The 21412-nt window shown below is 38.6% G+C and overlaps 1 protein-coding gene across 4 annotated transcripts in view; it reads right to left on the reverse strand.

Moving 5' to 3' along the window:
• AVL9 (AVL9 cell migration associated) overlaps positions 1 to 21412 on the reverse strand; it is a 59876-nt gene that overhangs the window by 36246 nt on the left and 2218 nt on the right. For all 4 annotated transcript variants that reach the window (XR_014066529.1, XM_081533602.1, XM_081533601.1 and 1 more), the window contains exons 2-4: positions 6481 to 6601; positions 4720 to 4805; positions 937 to 1008 (exon numbers count right to left, since the gene is read on the reverse strand). Coding sequence is in view for 3 of the 4 variants with exons in the window: in XM_081533602.1 (XP_081389728.1) it covers positions 937 to 1008; positions 4720 to 4805; positions 6481 to 6601 (279 nt within the window). In the remaining variant the exon portion in view is untranslated. The remainder of the gene's footprint in view (positions 1 to 936; positions 1009 to 4719; positions 4806 to 6480; positions 6602 to 21412) is intronic.

Here is a 21412-nt window from a genome sequence, read left to right on the forward strand (position 1 = left end):
GAATGAATAAACGTCAACCAGAGCACTCTGTGCTAGACTCTGGCAGGCAACAACAAAAATCCTGGTTAATATATCATTATTACTATCTAAACATATTTTTACATATAGGCTAAAAGGCACTACGAACCATCAGATGTTTCTGTGTGAGCCAGCTCTCTCCATCTCCCTGTCTGTTTTATCTGTCCAATAAAACTGGATTTTCACTGTAATTTTATCATTAGCAGTTACATGTCTCTGAGAGACACTTTTTGTCTGAGATGTACCTTTATTTGTGAAACAAGAACAGTAAATACTTAGATCTCTCTTCTTGTGAGGTTTAAAATGACAACTCTATCTAAAAAGTGCCTGCTATAGAATATTTGACATATAGGCACTTGATAAATGGCACCGTTATGATTATTATTGTTCTTTGAAGAATGATTGTTCAGGAAGCCTTTCAAAATGGTGTATTCGTCCAACATTCAGTACTCCTATACATTGGTCATCTGGTCCAGTATAAAAAAAAAAATTCACTGATATATATTTTTTCAGGCTACCCTTTGAGAAACTGTGTACAGGAATCAGATTAGCAATCTACCAATTTTCTGATATTAAAACCTTTCATAATCATTTCTTTTCTAGGAGACTATTCTTGCCCTATGTGTAAAATTACTATCTTGGAAGAAATACCCTGATCCTTCAGATTCTATTAGTAAGGTCCATATTATTTAATTATTTTAAAAAATATTTATCTATTTAGCTGTGCTGGGTCTTAGTTGTGGCCTATGGGATCCAGTTCGCAGACCAGGGATCAAACCCATAACCCCTGCAGTGGAAGCACAGAGTCTTAATCACTGGACACCCAAGGAAGTCTCTCTCCTCATTCCAATAATGCTTTATTCTCAAATAAAAAGCTGCCATGAGTGTTTGATATTAACAGGTTATTCGGTCTCTTACCAGCTTGCTTAGAACACAGACACTTTTCTGAACGGTTTCTCTGGTGATATCTGCTTGCCGTACTTTCAATGCCTATTATAAACAAATAGTCACTATTAGAAATTTTTCATGGAAATATTTAAAAATCATTATACTTCAATATAAGATAGCAATCGGAAAAAAGTATTTGCACTTTTGGGCTCCAAAATCACTGCTGACGGTGATTGCAGCCATGAAATTAAAAGACGCTTACTCCTTGGAAGGAAGGTAATGACCGACCTAGATAGCATATTTACAAGCAGAGACATTACTTTGCCAACAAAGGTCCGTCTAGTCAATATGGTTTTTCCAGTAGCCATGTATGGATGTGAGAGTTGGATGGTGAAGAAAGTTGAGCACCAAAGAATTGATGCTTTTAAACTGTGGTGTTGGAGAAGATTCTTGAGAGTCCCTTGGACTGAAAGAAGATCCAACCAGTCCATCCTAAAGGAGATCAGTCCTAGGTGTTCACTGGAAGGACTGATGTTGAAGCTGAAACTCCAATACTTTGGCCACCTCATGCAAAGAGTTGACTCACTGGAAAAGACCCTGATGCTGGGAAGGATTGGGGGCAGGAGGAGAAAGGGACGACAGAGGATGAGATGGTTGGATAGCAGCACCGGATCTATGGACATGGGTTGGGTAAACTCCGGGAGTTGGTGATGGACAGGCAGGCCTGGCGTGTTGCGATTCATGGGGTCGCAAAGAGTTGGACACGACTGAGCAACTGAACTGAACTGGGAATCTCAGAAGATATTTATTGAATGAATAAACGTGAACCAGAGCACTCTGTGTTAGACTCTGGCAGGCAATGGGAATGTAACAGTAAGAGACAATCTCTGCTCTCAAGGAATTTATAGTCCGGTGGAGAATACTTTATGTGTAAACTGCCACAACCATAATGCAAACCAGTCATCCTTGGTTCCAGTTTTAAAATGGATACCCCTTTCAGAGACTTTTGTTTCTGGTGAGAAGGAGACAGTTTAAGAGCTTGTTGCTCCAGAGATGGAAGAATCCTCAGCAGTTTTGTTATGCTGGTTATTCTCCACTGTTGGGAGTCTGTCCTGGCACACCTGTATCGTACTGTAGTCCAGTTCTGAGCCATAACTCAGGTCTTGGTGATTTTGAGGATGACCACATAAGATTTCTGCAGTTCTCTGCTAGGAGACAAGACTTGATCAACCCCAGGAAAGGCTGTGAGGGAATAAGAGCAACTCTTCCCCTTCTCGTGTACTGCCTGACATCTCCTTGGATCTGTGTCCTCAACTGCCTGAGACCTGATGATCTGTTGTTAAATTACATTGAGAGTAGAGCCTTTCTTCAATCTATTTCTACCTCTTTACCTTTACTGGATTCATCCATTAGGTCTCACCTTTGTTCAAAGGGAATGAAAGGCTTTCTCCTAGGCTCTAGGGCCTCTGATGTCTGGTTTATCTGTCTAGTTATCAGATAAGGAGAGAACAACTTGGAGAAATGGGCAGCCCTAATAGACTAAAGTGGGTCAGACTCAGGAGGTAAGGGAGACAGGCAGTATGGAGTACCACTTTAAGGATGTCTAGGCAGAGCATGAGAACTGCCGTTAATAACAACAGCACTGGAGAAATAATTTTACCAGTGATTATACAACTTACTGGGAATGGCTACCCATCCCAGTGTTCTTGCTGGGAGAATTCCATGGACAGAGGAGCCTGGCAGGCTACAGTCCATGGGGTCGCAAAGAGTTGGATACAACTGAGCAACTAACACACACACATACAATTTACAGGGTTTTAAAAGGTGGTAAAAGGAACAGATTCCCAAAAAAAGGCAGCAGCTCGACTCATTTCATCTAGCAATATCAATGTGCAAGGGTAACAGTATGTGAAGAAATCAAATACAAATTCTCAGATTTGTTTATCTCTAAATTCAATTGTTCATTTGAAGGGCTTCTCAGGTAGCTCAGCTGGTAAAGAATCTGTCTACAATGCAGGAGACCCTGGTTCGATTCCTGGGTCAGGAAGTTCCCCTGGAGAAGGGATAGGCTACCCACTCCAGGAGTCTCGGGCTTTCCTGGTAGCTCAGATGGTAAAGAATTCACCTGCAATGTGGGAGACCAGGGTTCGATCCCTGGGGTGGGAAGATCCCCTGGAGGACGGTTTGGCAACCCACTTCAGTATTCTTGCCTGTAGAATCCCCATGGACAGAGGAGCCTGGCTGCCTACGTCCATGGGGTTGCAAAGAGTCAGACACGACTGAGCAATTAAGCACAGCACAGCATTCACCTGAACCACAAATACTTACAATGTGTATCCCCTGTTCTAGGCCCTGTGCGTGGAGGGTTATTTCATGCAGTTAAATAGCTTGTTTATGCTGGAATTTACTTATTACTTTCAAATGGTTCAGGAAAACACATACAAAGCAAATGTGGTAGAATATTAACGACTGCTGAATGTAGATGGTTGGGTATACAGGTATTTATTGTATCATTCTTTTAACTGTATAAAACGTTCATTATAAAAATTAAAAGAAAAATTTTTATGACTAAGTTTATTACCCACCTGAGGAAGTTTTTAAAACTTTGTGATTGCCTAGGATCAATTATTAGAGATTCTAATTCAGTCTGTAAAAGGAAAGGCCCAGCAATTATGCTTAAAATTAAAAAGTCTCCAGGTAGTTCTGGTTAAAAACCATTGTTTTAGAGTAGTGGTTCGTAGTCTGGTCTGCATATGAGAATCACCTGGGGAGGTTTTAATACTCCTGATGCCAGAACATTAACTCAGAATCTCTGGAGTGGGGACCCAGTCATCCCTACTTATCTCCAGGTGATTCCAGTGTGCAGCTGAGAATTACTTCAGGCTTCCCAAGTGGCACGAGTGGTAAAGAATCTGCCTGCCAATGCAGGAGACCTGGGTTTGACCCCTGGGTTAGGAAGATTCCTTGGAGAAGGAAATGGCAACCCACTCCAGTATTCTTTTTTATTTTTTTTTAAATTTTAATTGGAGGCTAATTACTTTACAATATTGGCTCACTCCAGTATTCTTGCTTGGAGAATTCCATGGACAGAGGAGCCTCGCAGGTTACAGTCTGTGTGGTCACAAATAGTCGGACATGACTGACACATACCAGTACCACTACTTCAGAGCATTAATGATTTCATAAAAGGAAAGCGATCTACTCAGAAAGGGTATCTCGGCTTCAGAAAGAATGGTGGTGCTCAGAAACAAACCAGGAAAGGGGAAGCTACCCATCTTGGTTTATCTGAATTTGTTAATCATATTATAGTAAGTAAGGCATTAAGAGGGCAGGTAAGTTTAAGAATGATCAAAATCTTAATTATAATAATTAAGATAACTTGTGAGTAGTTTGCAGCTACTGTCAGTACTTTCCACTACTTCTAGAAAGCTTCTAAAAACAAAGAAAAACACTCATTACCATTCCTTATTTTTAGTTTTCATACCAAACATTAGAAATAGAAAACTCAAGGATACCATGAAATTGAAATACAGTATTCTGAAGATAAATGGATAGTTTAGGTATTACTATCTAACAACAATGTACTAAACATTTTGATACAAATATAGTCACTAATCTCAACTTAGAAAAACATTCATGTGAATTAACTGGTACAGTAGAGGAAACAGCTACAGTTTATAAAAATTTAAAACAATATTACAGGTACCACATTAAAAATAAAGGCCTATGTACTTCGCCAAATTCTACATCTTAAGTGGCCAGTACAAAGAGTTTTCCAGTGTTTTTTTGTGTTTTTCATTTTAACTGTCTTACCTTGGCTTCAATTTGTCGATAGCAAGAGATACCATATATAGTGGCTCCATTTCCATTTCTGGGCGGCAAGTGAAAAAACACAGTATCTAAGAGATGTACAGAAAAATGTAAATACCAAAGTAGATTACTTGTATTTAATAATCAACTCTGACATTATTATAATGCAGTCATTGAAACAACAATGATGAAGTAACAGGAATCCATGTCAGATTTATTTCTAGCATCAAACCACTGGTTTCTTAGAATTCCTCTCACTGCCTTTCAGTGTATACTCATCACACAAAAAGCTCTCGAGGCTGAATTGTAACGGGAGGAATTGAGACTACAATTGCCTTTCTCAGAAAATGCTTTATTATACAGGATTATCCCAGATTAAAAGAAAGTAAAGAATCATACAAACCAAAGGCAACACAGAAATTTTGAAGAGATCCAGGAAATTCTTAGGACAATTGAGGAAATCAATGTAGGCTGGATATGAGATGGTATTATGGAATTACTGTTAAATCTCTTAGCTGTGGTCAAGGTCAAAATCCAAAGTCATCCCAGGAATTATCTTATTTTTAGGAAATGCAGGCTGAAGTATATACAGATAAAGAACATCATGGTGTTTACAACTGACTTTCAAATAGTATAGGCAAAACCATGAAAGTGTTAGTTGCTCAGTCATGTCTGACTCTTTGCAACCCCATGGACTATAGCCTGTCAGGCTGCTCTGTCCATGGGATTCTCCAGGCAAGAACACTGGAGTGGGTAGCCATTTCCTTCTCCAGGGGATCGTCCTGACCCAGGGATCGAACCTGGGTTTCCAGCATTGCAGTCAGATTCTCTACCGTCTGAGCCACCAGGGAAGTATAATATAGGCAAAACCGTAGACATATATAAAGAAAATCTGTCAAATATTTACTATTCTCCCAACTTTTCTGTATGTTTAAAAGCTCTCATACTAAAAATATTTTTACAAAAAGATTTGTGAATTGGCTACACCCCGACACAAAATAAAGAGTTAAAAAGGTTTGTGAGGTTAAAAATACAGCATTTAAATTTTATGTTAAACTGCATAGTAGGATTTGCCTCATTTCATACAAAAATTAATAAATTTTAGAAAAACAAGCAAACAAACCAAGTTTAATCTGGTGTCTTGGAAGAACTTATAAAACCATGATAAAGCATATTTCTTCATTAAGCCATTCAAAGCACTCATGTATAGGGTGATAGGAGATTCCATACTAACTTCACATTGCTGCTTTCTTTGAGGGTGTTAAAACGCTCCCCATGCACGAAAACTATTAAGCAGCCTGTGACAGCAATGCTTCAGGAGAGGAGAAACAATCCCGGGTGTTTTCAGGTGGGCACTGGAGGATGAAGCTAGTAAACTTGTAGCTAGAGCTTCAATCAGCCTGCAGCTGGTGCCGGTAACCTTCCTGAGTTTGTCTCTGAGAGGAGTCTGAGGTTTAAATACAGAAACTGCTACCAATATCAGATGTCCTAATATGGCTAATCACTTACCTTGGCCATAGCTCTTGGCAAAAGAGTGGCCAATGTTCACCAACCATTACCAATATAAGCCTGGTACTCCTCTGCAGATCCTCTAGTATAAGTAACTAACTAGTCATCTTCAAACAAGCATTTAAATATTTTATGATCAATCACTAGGCCAAATGTCTTTCATTACCAAAGTACTCAGACTCTAAGATGTCTGAGCAAATTTAAAAAAAAAAAAAAAAAGGCACCTATTGATTGCTCCACTGTCTGTTTACATACCTTCTTGGTAGTTGTGTGCGCCATCTGGTAAAGCAAGGAAGGGCAAATACTTCCATTCTTCAGGTAAGGTGTGACTATCATGTCCATCTCCTGGAATCAGGGGCGGGTAAGAGAACTCGACCTAAAATGGTAAGGAATGTTAGCCAACAGGGTGAAGATCAAAGAGAAAGTTACACCTCGACAGGCAAAAATGCTTTCAAACTCTCAATGACAGAAGTAAGGATAAGCCATGCTTGTTGATGCTATTTGACAATATCAACAAACCTATGGGTACAGAAGAAGATAAAAGAAAAAAGGAGGAAAAGGAGAAGGAAAAAAAAAAAGTAAGCCTTTCCCCTTTTTTTGATTTAAAGGATTGACATGTGTAAGGGTAGGGTGTAGTGGTGGTGGTGACTGAACTGGAGATGTACGTTTGGGAGTTGTTATCAAATAGATGGTAACTGAAGACAGGGAGCCCTGAGAAAAACCAGTATCCTCCTGAACTGAGTAGGAGAGATCCAACAAAGGAGCCTGAGAAGTTGAGTCAGGATCTAGCTTTGCTTCCTTTCCATCAGTTGACTCCCTTGCTCCCAATACTGGAGCTTATGGTTTCAAGGGGCTGTTAGGGGGTGAGTGGGCATTAACCACCACTTTAGGTTATTTTTTGCCCCAAGATTGAGAACAGACCAATGAAGTCTCTCTAATACTGTGTCTTACAGAAATAACAAAGTTTTTAGCATAAGCCCCCAGTTTCTGGCATTCCCCAGGTTACCAGCATCTTTCCCTCTGCTTCTTTGTGTTTTGGTTATCTCAATGAGAGCTGACAAAATTCAATGTTGAAGACCTGGATTGTATCACACTGACTTACATTTAATTTTCTTTCAAAGTATACTTAAAAGGGATTTGCATTGCATCAGTAATAAATACACTAAAGTTGGAGCAACATAGGGATAAGAAATCACTTTTAGATCTCATCTTTAATGTGGAAGGACATCATGGCTGATTTTCCTACATTTAAAGTAATCAAGGTGCCACTAGTCATACGAGAACTGATTGTAAAAGGGCTTTAAAAATGATTATTTTTAACAGGTAATCTAGTGTCATACTGAAATGTTTCAATTTCCTTGCCGCCCACCTCTAGAAGCAACCAACATTTCAGTTTGAAAGGATTTTTCAAAGGTTTGGATTATGGAGTCAAACTTTGTCTCCAACATCAGTTATTTAATATTAACTGGAGACATAAATCGGAGAGGCAATGGCACCCCACTCCATTACTCTTGCCTGGAGAATCCCATGGACGGAGGAGCCTGGTAGGCTGCAGTCCATGGGGTTGCTATGAGTCAGACACGATTGAGCAATTTCACTTTCACTTTTTACTTTCAGGCATTGGAAAAGGAAATGGCAACCTACTCCAGCAGTCTTGCCTGGAGAATCCCAGGGACGGGGGAGCCTGGTGCGCTGCCGTGAATGGGGTCACACAGAGTCGGACACGACTGAAGCAACTTAGCAGCAGCAGCAAGAGACATAAATATTAACTGCAGACATAAATAATCTCAAGCTACATTCACATCTGTCTGTGTCTTCTCTATCATACCAGTTTTATATTGGCAATTCTTCAAAGTGTAAGAGAAGGCAAAATGTGCCATAAAGAGAAGGATGTAAGTTCAAAGTTGAAGCTATGAATCCGGTAGTTACAAAGTTAAAAAAGAAAAAAAATTACCAACTCAGAATCCTTAGTTTAACAGGAAAAAAAAACCAAACCCCCACACACAAAACACCAAGGAAATAAATTATTGTATTTTATGTAAACACTAAAGTCCAATATATAACACTTAACGTAAGAAGTCTTGGTAATTATTGCAAAATAATTTCATTTGAAAAACCACTAATTTTAATGTCTAGTATTTATTTAAAAAACATTTAGTATGGAATAAACATGCTTTTAAATAAATATAAACATCATGGATTCAAATTATCACAAGTACATCAAGAAATATGTTGCTCTTTATGATCCAAAAATTTTTTGCCAACTAAAAATTATCACTTGCAACCTGTCTCTACAAGGATTAGGTCACTAACCATTGCAGTCACAGACCTTCAACATACTCTGAACGGAATTTAGGGCAGAGAGCAGGAATGAGGCACTCTGTGCTCTCAGAAAAACTGGCAGAGCAGGCTGTCGGATATTTTCAGAATATTTATGCTGAGCCTAAATTCTTGCATCTTCTTATATCTAGAAAAGCACTAAAATCATTGACAAGGATATCTGCTCCTTGTGACTAGCAGTAACCCTTTGCCAAATGTGTGCTTAACCAAAATCACACAGTATTGATATATATACTGACCTCCCCAGCTACCTCTTCAGAGCAGTTCCTCAGACATTTCTGAGAGGCTGTCTCCAGGGCCATAGTCCTCATTTTGCCCCAAATAAAATTTAACTCACAACTCCTATGTTGTGCCTTTTTTTTTTCATTTGATAAGTTTAATCGTGAAAATTCCAAAAGAAAGTAGTCCAACAGTGCTCAATCTCTTATTTAAACATAGGAAAGGAATTTCAAAATTTTTACTCATTATTGAAAAACATGAAAAAATTATTCACACTTTGTGTTGACAAGAGTATGGGGTTTGGCTGTGCAACTATAAATTTGTACAGCAGTTTGGGTGGCTATTTGGCAGAATTACCAAATCAATAATACATTTTCTCTGACTTAAGTTCTATTTTAGGAATTTATTCCATGAATACACACAGAAATTCACATGGAGAAGTATAAAAATGTTCACAGTGATATGACTTACTGTAGCATGAAAATTGGAAACCTAAATATTCATCAGAGGATTGGTCAAGTAGATTTTACATCAGTACTCTCCAGCTGTTAAAAAGAATGGTAGATTTATATATATAGATAAAGGAAGACAGGTATGATATACTGTAAAGCAGGTAAAATAAAAGCCCTCCAGACATGTCCATCTTCTAATTCTCAGAATCTGTCCTTACTTTACAATGCAAAAGGGATGTTGCAGAAAAGATTATCTCCAGTTGAGATTATCCAGATGGTCCCAGTGTAATCACAAGGGTCCTTATGAGAGGCAGAAGAGACAGAGACAGTGCCTATGATATGCTTCAAGATGCTTTGAAGATAGAGGAAGGCACTTGAACTTTCAGAAGTCACTTGAGCGAAGGAAGGCAGGTGACCTCTAGAAGCTGGAAATGCAAGAAAACTTATTCTCCCCCAGATTATCCTGAAGCAACGCAGAGCTGCCAACACCTTGATTTTAGCCTCAGTGGAACCCATTTCAGATTTCTGACCTCCAGAACTCTTAATAAATTTGTGCTGTTTTAAGTGTGTGGCTTGTAGTAACAGTAATAGAAAATTAATATATACTATTAAATTTAATGAGGAAGCAGTCAGAGTAAATATAGTGTAATCTTACTTCTACTGTAATCCCATTTATGCAAACAGTTACACAGCACTTACATCTTTGTAAAATGAAATGAATTAAAAAACATCCCTGAAAAAAATCTTTAATATAAAGAGGTTTTATCTCTGGAGAGGTGAGTAGGGTTGGAGATAAAGGAATATTCCTGCCTTTTTTTTCCCCACCGTTTTTTAAAATTTCCAAGTTATAAAAAATTTGAACAATCTTATAACTTTCATCTGTATTCACAAACTGCTAATTTTTGTTCATATGTGCTTTATTTGTGTTGCATGTGTATACGGATATATTTTCTAAACCACTTGATGGTAAGTTGAAAATATTATCATTTACTTTTAGGTAAACTGGTATTTATTTTTAAATGATTGTCTTTAGAATTAAAAAAAAAGCAAAAGATAACCACAAGCAGTTTCTGATTTCTGAAGGAAATCTTATTTCCATCCTATCTTTTTGGAAGCAAAGGGAGGTGAAAAGATCTATTTTTCTGACGATTTAGTTAACAAGTTACCAATGGCCAGAGTCTAAGTAATATCTGATGCTATGTTATGTTCAATATATTCTCCTGATTCTACTGTAGGACGATCTGCTTCAAGTGACTCTAGTTGGAATATAAAATACAGTCAACTCATAAAACTGTTTTAAGTGTAGATACTACGTATGCTTGAAGAATTCCATGAGTAAAATAAGGCAGCTATAGACTGACTTGCACCCAGAATATTTATAACAATGCTTCTTTGGGAATATGTATTCAGAATTTCAAACAGCCAACTTTTGTGATACAACTTTTTACAAATTGAACATTGCCTATATTGCGTTGGCAACTTTCTAGAATTCTACTGGTTTACCTGCCACCAACAAATCCTTGCATTTGGAGACTGCTAAACTTGCTAATCAAGTTTATAACACTTCCACACAAACTCCTTTGTGTCTACACATATACAACAATTTCCATAGTTTTATTTAGTCAACTCTCTACTGTTGAATATTTTTATATATATATTTTAACATTATTATTAGCTATTCAGGAGAGTTAAGTGTGATGTAATAAAAAATATATATTTGATCTATGTCCCTGGTCCTGACCCTAAGCTCCTACAACCCTTTGGAATTTCCCAAGTGATAGGAACATCTTTTGTTATTCATAAGAAGATGCTTGCAACCACGCCAATGTCTGAAGGCAGGAGGAGAAGGGGAGCAAAGAGAACAAGATGGTGGGATGGCATCACCGACCCAATGGACATGAATTTGAACAAGTTCCGGAAGATGATGAGGGACAGGGTGGCCTGGCGTGCTGCAGTTCATGGGGTTGCAAAGAGTCAGATACGGCTGAGCAACTGAACAACAACAAGCTAATGAGGTGACTCTAGGTGGGGCTAGATGACTCTGGGACCGGGCCTGGTCACCAGAATGAGGAAGCCTTGATTTGAAGCTAGGAACTTTCAGCTCCACCTCTCAACCTCGGGGAGTGGAGAGGGAGTGGAGATTGAGTTCAATCACCAGTGTCTAATGATTTAATCCATCACACCTATGTAATGAAACCTCCATAAAATCCCCAAACGATTGGGTTCAGGAAGCTTCTCAGCTGATGAAGACACTGAGGTGCTGGGAGGATGCTGTTCCCAGAGAGGGCTTGCAAGTTCCATGCCTCAGCTCACATACTTTATCCTATGCATCTCTCCCCTTGGGCTATTCCAGAGAGGTATCCTTAAATAAATCAGGAAAAGTAAGCAGTGTTTTCCTGAGTTTTGTGGGTTGCTCTAGGAAATCTCAGAATCTAAATGGGGAACACGGGAACCCCTGAATTTGTAGCAAAGTTGGACATAAGTGCAGGTAGCCTGGGGACCGGGGATTGGTGTCTAAAGTAAGGGCATCAGGTGGGGCTGAGCCTTTAAACCTGTGGAGTATGAGGCTAACTCTGGGTAGCTAGTATAGAATAGAACTGAATTGTTAGATACCCAATTGGTGTGTGGGGAAAAACAAAACAACAGTGACTCTGTTATTTGCACTTAACGGGATTTATAAATCTTAAGGTGTAAATTCTACGTATTTTGAGTGCTGACTCAATACTCTGTATGCTCCCATTCAAAATATCCAAAATAATCCACACAGACATGCAATTCATGGCATAAAGGCTTAAGAGGAATTCTCTTGGAGGTTACCTGAGACTCTTACATAATACTCCATTGAATCACAACACAATTTAAACAATAAAGCCAATAAAACTAAGCTGAAAGTAAAGGCAGGTATACAGGCAGTCTCACTGTGTAGTCTAGGGGGACCCACCAACAACGGCAGTCTACTTGAAGGGCTCTCCCCTGCAGCTTTGCTGTACAGGGTCTGCACACTGTACATGGCGGTCCTGAGTATATGTGAAAAGTCACTGACAAGAAACAAAGTACATCTCCAGAGACTAAGAAATATTTAGAATGATTATCATCCTGTAGGAGTGCTATTATATAGTGAAAGTTCACAGCCCAAAATCTAAGTTAAATTTGGGGATCAAACATGGTATCTGGTAAGGTATTAGCACAGACAATGTGTAACAAATGTATCCAACTCCTCCCCTAAAAAGATAATATTAAATATTAAATTAATATGTATTAATATATATGATATTAATATTTATCCCCTAAAGGATAACATTAAACATTAAATCACGCACATTTCAAGTATCTTTTTATGTCAACAAATACTCATATGGCAAAATCTATTTTGATCTCAATTAGCAATAAAATTTTCACACTTAAATAACTACAAAAGAAGATAAGAGGAGGGAAGAAGAAGACAAAGGCTGATTGCTAACAAGTGAAAACTGAATTGTTGTTTAGTCGCTAAAGTCAGAACTGGACATGGAACAATGCACTGGTTCAAAATTGGGAAAGGAGTACATCAAGGCTATATTATCACCCTGCTTATTTAACTTATATGCAGAGGACATCATGAGAAATGTCAGGCTGGATGAAGCACAAGCTGGAATCAAGATTGCCAACAGAAATATCAATACCTCAGATACGTAGATGACACCACCCTAACAGCAGAAAGCAAAGAGGAATTAAAGAGCCTCTTGATGAAGGTGAGAGAGGAGAGTGAAAAAGCTGGCTTAAAACTCAACATTCAAAAAACTAAGATCATGCATCCAGTCCCATCACTTCATGGCAAATACACAAGGAAACAATGAAAACAGTGACAAACTTTATTTTCTTGGGCTCCAAAATCACTGCAGACATGAAATTAAAAGACGCTTGCTCCTTGGAAGGAAAGCTATGACAAACCTAGACAGCATATTAAAAAGCAGAGAAACTACTTTGCTGACAAAGGTCCATATAGTCAAAGCTGTGGTTTTTCAAGTAGTTATGCACGGATGTGAGAGATGGACAATAAGAAAGCCTGAGTGCTGAAGAACTGATGTCTTTGAACTGTGGTGCTGAAGAAGACTCTTGAGAGTCCCTTGGACTGCAAGGAGATCAAACCAGTCTATCTTAAAGGAAATCAACCCTGAATATTCATTGGCAGGACTAATGCTGAAGCTCCAATACTTTGGCCACCTGATGTGAGGAGCTGACACATTAGAAAAGACCCTGATGCTGGGAAAGACTGAAGGCAAGAGGAGAAGGGGATGACAGAGGATGAGATGGTTGGATGGCATCACCAACTCAACGGACATGAGTTTGAGCAAACTCTGGGAGATGGTGAAGGATAGGGAAGCCTGGCATGCTGCACCCATGGAGCCATAGAGTCAGACACGACTGATTGACTGGACAAGTTACTAAGTTATATCCAACCCTTTTGCAATGCCATGGACTGTAGCCAGGTTCCTTTGTCCATGGAATTTCCCAGGCAAGAATACTAGAGTGGGTTGCCATTTCCTTCTCCAGGGGATCTTCCCGACCCAGGGATCAAACCCACATCTCCTGCATTGGCAGGCAGATTCTTTTACTACTGAGCCACCAGGGAAGCCCGAAAGCTGAATAACAATTTTCTAACCACAAGGAATAAAAAGACAATTTTTCAAAACGCTGAATGAACTATGTAAAAAACAGTTAACATACGTGTACTCTCCAGAAATAATAAAAATTACCACCCTTTCCCATATTTTTCAAGTCAAATTGGGGTCCTCTAATCAGAGTCCATTTACTTTGTCTTCAGAAGCGAAAGGTTGGGAAAACACCAATGAAAAACTACAAAACCAAAACAATAACATAGTGTCCTGATGTGAACTTTGAGTACTTCAAAAGTACCCTTGTTCTCTGTCTAACAATGCAACGTCCACTCCACTGTCAGAGACCCATAGAAGCCAAAATGCCAAACAGCACACCAACTAAACACATCCTTGGACTCCACCAACAAAGATACAAGGCTTACTGAGGGAAGGAGAGGACTTCATGAGATTCTGAACCTGCTGCTCCACTTCTCTGCTCCCTTTCTAAGCATTTCAGGGATTTGTTTTCCTAATAGTCAAAACACTGTAGGCACCAAGGCTCTGTCAGAATGTTTTTCACTTTAAATGAAATGCTGGACGTAGAAAACAGGTCTTCTCTAAGTTATACTTTCCTTTGCAAATTTCTGGAAGATTCAACACTACAAAAGAACTGGCACTCTTCCTCATTATTCTCTAACAAAGTTGGCAGAGTTGAAATTACAAAGGGATATAAAGAATTCCACATACAAAGCCCTTGGAGAAGGAAATGGCAAGCCACTCCCGTACTCTTGCCTGGGAAATCTCCTGGACAGAGGAGCCTGGCAGGCTACAGTCCACGGGGTCGCAAAGAGTCGGACATGACTTAGCGACTAAACAATAACAATGGAGGATAGGAAGAGAAATTATTAAAAAAAAATCTGGTGCGATGTCGAAGACTGATCTTCTGGATAAGATGATATAAATGGAACATTGATCTCTAGGCTATTGTGAATATATACTAAGATGACAAAAATTACTTTCTTACAGGAAAAAAATTAGAAAATCTCCTAAGAAATGATTAAATCAATTTATTTTAATAAACTTTATCCTAGCAATCTGTTATATATAAATTTATTTTTAACATTTCAACACTGAACTTCTACATGGCAAAAAAGATTTCAATTTCTGGGTGTGCACCACACCCACCAAATAGAACCTAACAGATTACTAATATCACCCGTGAAGGCTATGGGAGCAGGAACAGGTTTCATTAACAACTCTGCAGTGATTCCCTTAATACATAGCTACCAAACCTTGTGACAAGTTGGATAAAGAAAATACAAGTGCAGAGGGCTGTTTTCAAATCTAACTGAACACCCAAACAGTTTAGCCTGAAGTTGGACTTCTGACGATTTAATTACACTGCCGACCAGGAACAAGTGAGAAAAGCATTTATCAGCTTAACTAGCTATCAGGAATCCCTGGATAAAGAGAATTCTTTAGGTCTTCTTTCAAAATTCATGACTAAGTCATTGTATTTCATACACATTTAGTAGATATGCCCTTCCAGTCCACACAAGAAAAGAAGCAACATATGAGAAAGAAGGGAGGGTAAGCTGAAAACTAGTGTTATGTTTCTGGTCACATTTCTGGTCGACACTGAGAAGTAACTGCTAACTGCTCCATCACCTCCCTCTCTCTGACTGGTTATCAAAAGCCCCACTGAGTCAGAGGCATGTGCAAATCACTCTATGTTAAAATAAACCCAGAATGCCATAGTAAAATGGGTGACATTTGTGATGAAGACCAAATCATCCAGAGTAATTTAAATTGTGTTCAGGATATTCTGCTTCAGAGTCTATTTTAACAAGCTCATTAAAAAAAAAAAAAAAAAAAAAGATTGCTTACAATAGTCTCCACACTTAGAAAAATGGTGCAATGTCACAATGATGTTCTTTTGCTGCACTATTTAAAACAGCAAAACACTGGAATGCCATCTAAGTGTCTAAAAAGGAGACCAGTTAAATAAAGATTTCAATAAAATACCACTTAGCTATTTTAAGATGCTAAAATTCAATACTTCTCAAAATGGAAGATATTAATGGTATAAAGTTCCATTAAAAAGGCAGGTCAAAAAACTTGTTTATAGTTTAATACATTTCTGGAAAAAGCTATGTATATTCATTAAAAAATGGAGAAATGGAGGAATATTTATCAAGGCAGACTTCTCTAGGATAAAGGATTTTAAGTGCCAGTTTTCTTTTTGCTCTATATTCTCACTTTTCTACCACAGTGAACACATATTACTTCTGAAAAGAAATGTCATTTCTTAAAACAGCTGAAATACTATTTTAAAAACTGTCCAAAAAATCAACTTAAATAACAGTCTCTAAATATATCCTAGGACAAAAACTGAGTTTTTAATCTGATGGCATCTTAACCAAAGAATATAATAGGACCAGTCTTTTAAAAAATTATTAGGTAGATAGGTCTTCATCTTCCTCTTATAGTGCCCATCCCTGCAATTTCCCCGTATCTAGCAAAATCTGTGCTCAGCAAAGTATCTGCAATCACACTGATAACAAGGAGAAGACTACTCATGATATTACTTAGGTAACTTGTGGGTTACTGGGGATCAAAGACTTAAGGTAAAGAAAGAAATTTATATACTCCTAGGCTCTTAGGCACTGTCTAGCCACCTGCGGAGAATCTTAAGACAAAAGAATCTTCCTGATTTCTTGAAGGTTGACCCCCTGCCCCCCATCCTGCTTAGCTGTGATGCTACTAAGTGTTAATGTTGCAGCCCTGCAAAGTGAGAAAGTTTCATCATTTCAGCACAGAAAAAGCATGGCTAAAAACAGGGAGAAACCTCCACTCACATACAAAAGTGCTATGGAGGGCCAGAAAACGCAATCTTATTTCAGGAGTTTTTCTGTATAACTAAAAAAAGAACAAAAAAACAAACTTGAGACTTTATTCTTCCCTAACCTCTAATTCTCACAAAATTTGTTTTTACTGTCCCAAAGACCTATTTAATTACAACAAGAATTATAAACAAGATCTCCCCAAGATTTCATCATTGTCACCACAGGATTCCATCAACAGCAGGTGCCTAAACTGTGTACGTGTCAGCCAGCCTGCTGTCCCCAAAACCTGAGTGGGTCAGGGCTTGACACTATAGCCCTAACATAAACCCAGTGTCCCCCCGAATCTCAGCCCACCCCAGGATTTACAACGCTACACCCTGCCACTCAACGGATACTGTCCTGTGATCGGCCCATTCAGTCCCACAGGGAAGTACACTGTTCTCTCCACTGCGCCTGGTTGCTTTACTCACTGCTGTAACTGGTGCAAACATGAGTTCTAGTTCTTTCACAATTCTGCCTTTTAGAGAAGTACAGTCTGGTAAAACCAGTTTATTCAAGAATTAAGACTGCTAGCTATGTATATAAAACCGTGAACTCTACCAGAATAGCGGCCAAAATTAAAGCAATAATTCCAACTTTTTTTGGTTTGTTTTTTTTTTTTTTTGGCTGTGCCATGCAGGGTCTTAGTTCCAGGTCCAGGGATTGAACCTGTGCCCTCTGCACTAGGCGCACGGAGTATGAACACTGGACTGCCAGGGAAGTCCCCAATTCCAACTTTCTATGACATCATTTTTGGAAAATGACTATTTCCTACTAATTTGAGTGTTTAAAAAAGTTCCACTCTAAGAAATAACCGAAAGATTTGCTATACATTGATTATGTTATTTTGCCAAAATTATGGTGAATCTGACAATTTCAGTTTATAGATTTACTTCCACAAAGCAAATAAAGAACAAGCAAAACTCTGGGATACACAATCTATAATAAGCAAACTACTATAGAGAAGTCTATAAACTACCTCATGTTAATGGGTCTAACTGCAGGTGAATTTTTAAGGAAGAAGAGTTCTTTACTAAGTGCTAAATTTTAAACAATTTCAGAGGAAGAATCGAAATGAATAAATATTTCAAAACCATTTGAAATGTCATGGTAGTACCTTAGCTCACTTAAAATGTTCTCAATGCTAAGTATATCAATAAATTAGAATGACCACTAGAAACGAACGTGTATCTATAGAAGAATCCATCCTCATGAATTAACCAAATAAAAGTGAGAAAATAATCAAATGATAACGTTAATAGATGTTCATTCTAATTTAAGAGGCATTTTTCATTTAAAATACATCTGAAGGCCTCAAAGGTGGAAAAATGTCAGAAATAAGATGAAGGAAAGAACATCTACATGCCTAGTTTGAGGACCTTCAACACAAATGGCTTTTTCTCTGGCCCATGTGAATGGACCTGACTTCTTTATCACAGCACTATAGAGTACCTTTATAGAAGAATATAGCAGAAGAGTCTACAAAGATTCAGTACATTCCTCTAGCTGAAGTCATCATGTTCAACCCCGCACAATGCTACAAGGAATTACTTTTTTAAATGAAGGTTTAACTTCGGCTCACTTGAATCTAAATATTACAAATTACAACCAAGTATGGGAATTTTTTCTATGAATGATCTCAGTGCACTGAATGAACTGATGCTCAACATGACCTGCAGCATTTTCAGCACTTGGAAGAGCAGTCTAACAAAGCACCGTCAAACCACCTAAAACAATTCGAAGCCAGCCACAGTTCAATGAGCCATGTACTTTTAATCCTTTACACATGCAAGTAAAATCTTAAAAGAAGGTAGCTGATTAATCCATCCTGAGGGAAACCTTATGTAATGAAAAAGTCTGAAACACCTGATATACCGATTAATAAAGAAAAGCAGTCTCTAGAACAGTCCTTCTGCCTAGGACTTAATGCATGTAACTTTACAGAACATCAAACATATTTGGATTTTTGAGAGATTAAGAAAGCAGAGTTGGGGACTCCCCTGGTGGTCCAGTGGTTAAGACTTTGCCTTCCAATGCAGGGAGTGCCTGGTTTGATCCCTGGTCGGGGAGCTAAGATCCCACATGCCTTGTGGCCAAAAAACCAAAAACATAAAACAGAAACAATATTGTAACAAATTCAATAAAGATTAAAAAAAAGAAGAAGAAAAAAAAGAAAGCAGAGTCGGATACACACACCCCAATGTTCACTGCAGCACTATTTACAATAGCCAGGAGATGGAAGCAAGCTGAATGTCCATTGACAGAGGAAAAGGTAAAGATGTGGTGCATATATAATGGAATATTATTCAACCATAAAAAAGAACTAAATAGTGCCATTTGCAGCAACATGGATGGACCCAGAGAGTGTCATACTAAGTGAAGTAACTCAGACTGACAAAGAGAGATATCACATGATATCACTTGTACGTGGAATCTAAAAACATGGTACAAATGAATTTATTTACAAAACAGAAATAGAGTTACAGATGTAGAAAACAACCTTATGGTTAGTAGGGGAAAAGGGAGGAAGGCTAAACTGGGAGATTGGGACTGACATATACACAATACTATATAAAAATAGATAATAAGGACCTATTTATAGCACAGGGAACTCCTCCACAACACTCTGTAATGATCTATATAGGAAAGAATCTAAAAAAAACAGTGGATTTATGTGTAACTGATTCACTTGCTGTACATCAGAAACTAACACAACATTGTAAATCAACTATACTCCAATAAAAATTTTTTTAAGAAAGCAGAGTTGTAGGTCTTCTAGAATCATTTGCAAAAGTGAAGAACATCGTTTAAGAACTAATATGATGTATGTTTTGCCTGTGTGTTCAGTCATGTCTGACTCTTTGTGACCCCATGGCTATAGGCCATCAGGCTCCTTTGTCTATGGAATTTCCCAGGCAAGAATAATGGAGTGGGCTGTCATTTCCTACCAACCCAGGGACCGAACCCTCATCTCTTGTGTCTCCTGCACTGGCAGGCAGATTCTTTACCACGGCGCCACCTGGAAAACCCAGTATGACTTATACGGGGATTTTTAGTACACTTTCTTGATATTTTATAAAAACTAAGACAAAAAGGGAAGGAAAGTAGGGCAATCAAAAATTAGAAATATAGTTGAACAAACTATTTCCCCATCTTTTCTTATACTATTATACATCAACTGAACATCCTACTCCAGCTGGACGAACTTCCATAAATTTATATAAATTATATCTCCAGCAAAAGTTTAATTATGTTTGACTGCATTTACCTGTCAGTTTTCGGAGAAGGCAATGGCACCCCACTCCAGTACTCTTGCCTGGAAAATCCCATGGACAGAGGAACCTGGTAGGCTACAGTCCATGGGGTCGCTAGGAGTCAGACACGACTGAGCGACTTCACTTTCACTTTTCCCTTTCACGCATCGGAGAAGGAAATGGCAACCCACTCCAGTATTCTTGCCTGGAGAATCCTAGGGACGGCAGAGCCTGGTGGGCTGCTGTCTGTGGGGTCGCACAGAGTCAGACACGACTGAAGTGACTTAGCAGCAGCACCTGTCAGTTTTATCAACCAACTCAGTGTGAGAGCCTTTTCATTCATTTGCTCTGCTGCCTGAGTGGAGTGGCTATTTAGCAGTCCCTAGGCACCACCTGACTATCACCACAGAAGGTTTTAGAAGTTTTTCAGATTATTAACTCACACAATTTTAACTCTCTTTAGAGCCTACAAATCATAGTGTCATTTCTCCACCCAACTTCCATTAGAGGAGCAATAGGAAAAAAAAAAAAATTACTAGTGAGTTAAAATTTTTGTGAGAAATAGTAATAGTTCTATTAAAATTATAAGTAAAAACTATAGAATATGCACTAGTTCTTTCTGCTCATTGCATTTTGACTTTGACAAATTATAACAATTCTGGTGAAGCAGGTTGCTGCTTCACCCCAGAATTCTTTGCTTGATTTGAAAAACCAGGTTCTTAGCTCTTCAATTTCCGCCATTATATTTAAGTATACTTTTTAAAAAGCTGTTTTCAGTCAGCAATAAGAAAATAACAATGCATCTTTCACTGCATTGTGGCAGAACCCTTTGCATTCTCTTCAATTCTATCAGCACCCCAGGTGAGCAAACACTCAGCAAGTGTGTGCATTAAAAAATAATTGCTTTTGTCTCCACGAGGCATCATGCAGATTACAAAATATTTTGTAATATACAAGGCATGTATTTTTCCATTCTACTAAAAGCCTACAACCTAAAAGTGCTACTAAAACAGATGCAGTTATAAAGATTAGGGACATCTGGGCTTCAGTGTCAGTGCTGACAATGAGGCTCTCCTTAACCAAACTAGTCAGGCTCCTCTGAACTCTCTTCTCAATGAGGCTCTGACTTTGGGCTTCTGGGTTCATCTCTGCCTTGCCTAATTTTATCAAGTATCCTGTTAGGTGGCTTTAGCTAGAAACCCCTCTTACCCCTGATGTAGTAAGTTTCCAGCCACTGGCCCCCACTTTGCTCCTTGGCTATAAATTCTCACTTTAGGGAATTCCCTGGTTGCCTAGTGGTTAGGACTTGGTGCTTTCACTTCTGAGGCCTAGGTTCCATCCCTGGTTGGAGAACTAAGATCCTGCAAGCCAAGCAGCATGGCCAAAAAAACCAAAACACACAAAACAATCAATCTCAGGGCTGAAAGCAAAAGCCAGAGAAAGATCACGGCATCCAGGTT

The sequence above is a fragment of the Giraffa tippelskirchi genome, chromosome 10, assembly GCF_054371585.1.
Source record: "Giraffa tippelskirchi isolate mGirTip1 chromosome 10, T2T-mGirTip1v1.2.pri, whole genome shotgun sequence".
NCBI classification, from domain to species: domain Eukaryota; kingdom Metazoa; phylum Chordata; class Mammalia; order Artiodactyla; family Giraffidae; genus Giraffa; species Giraffa tippelskirchi.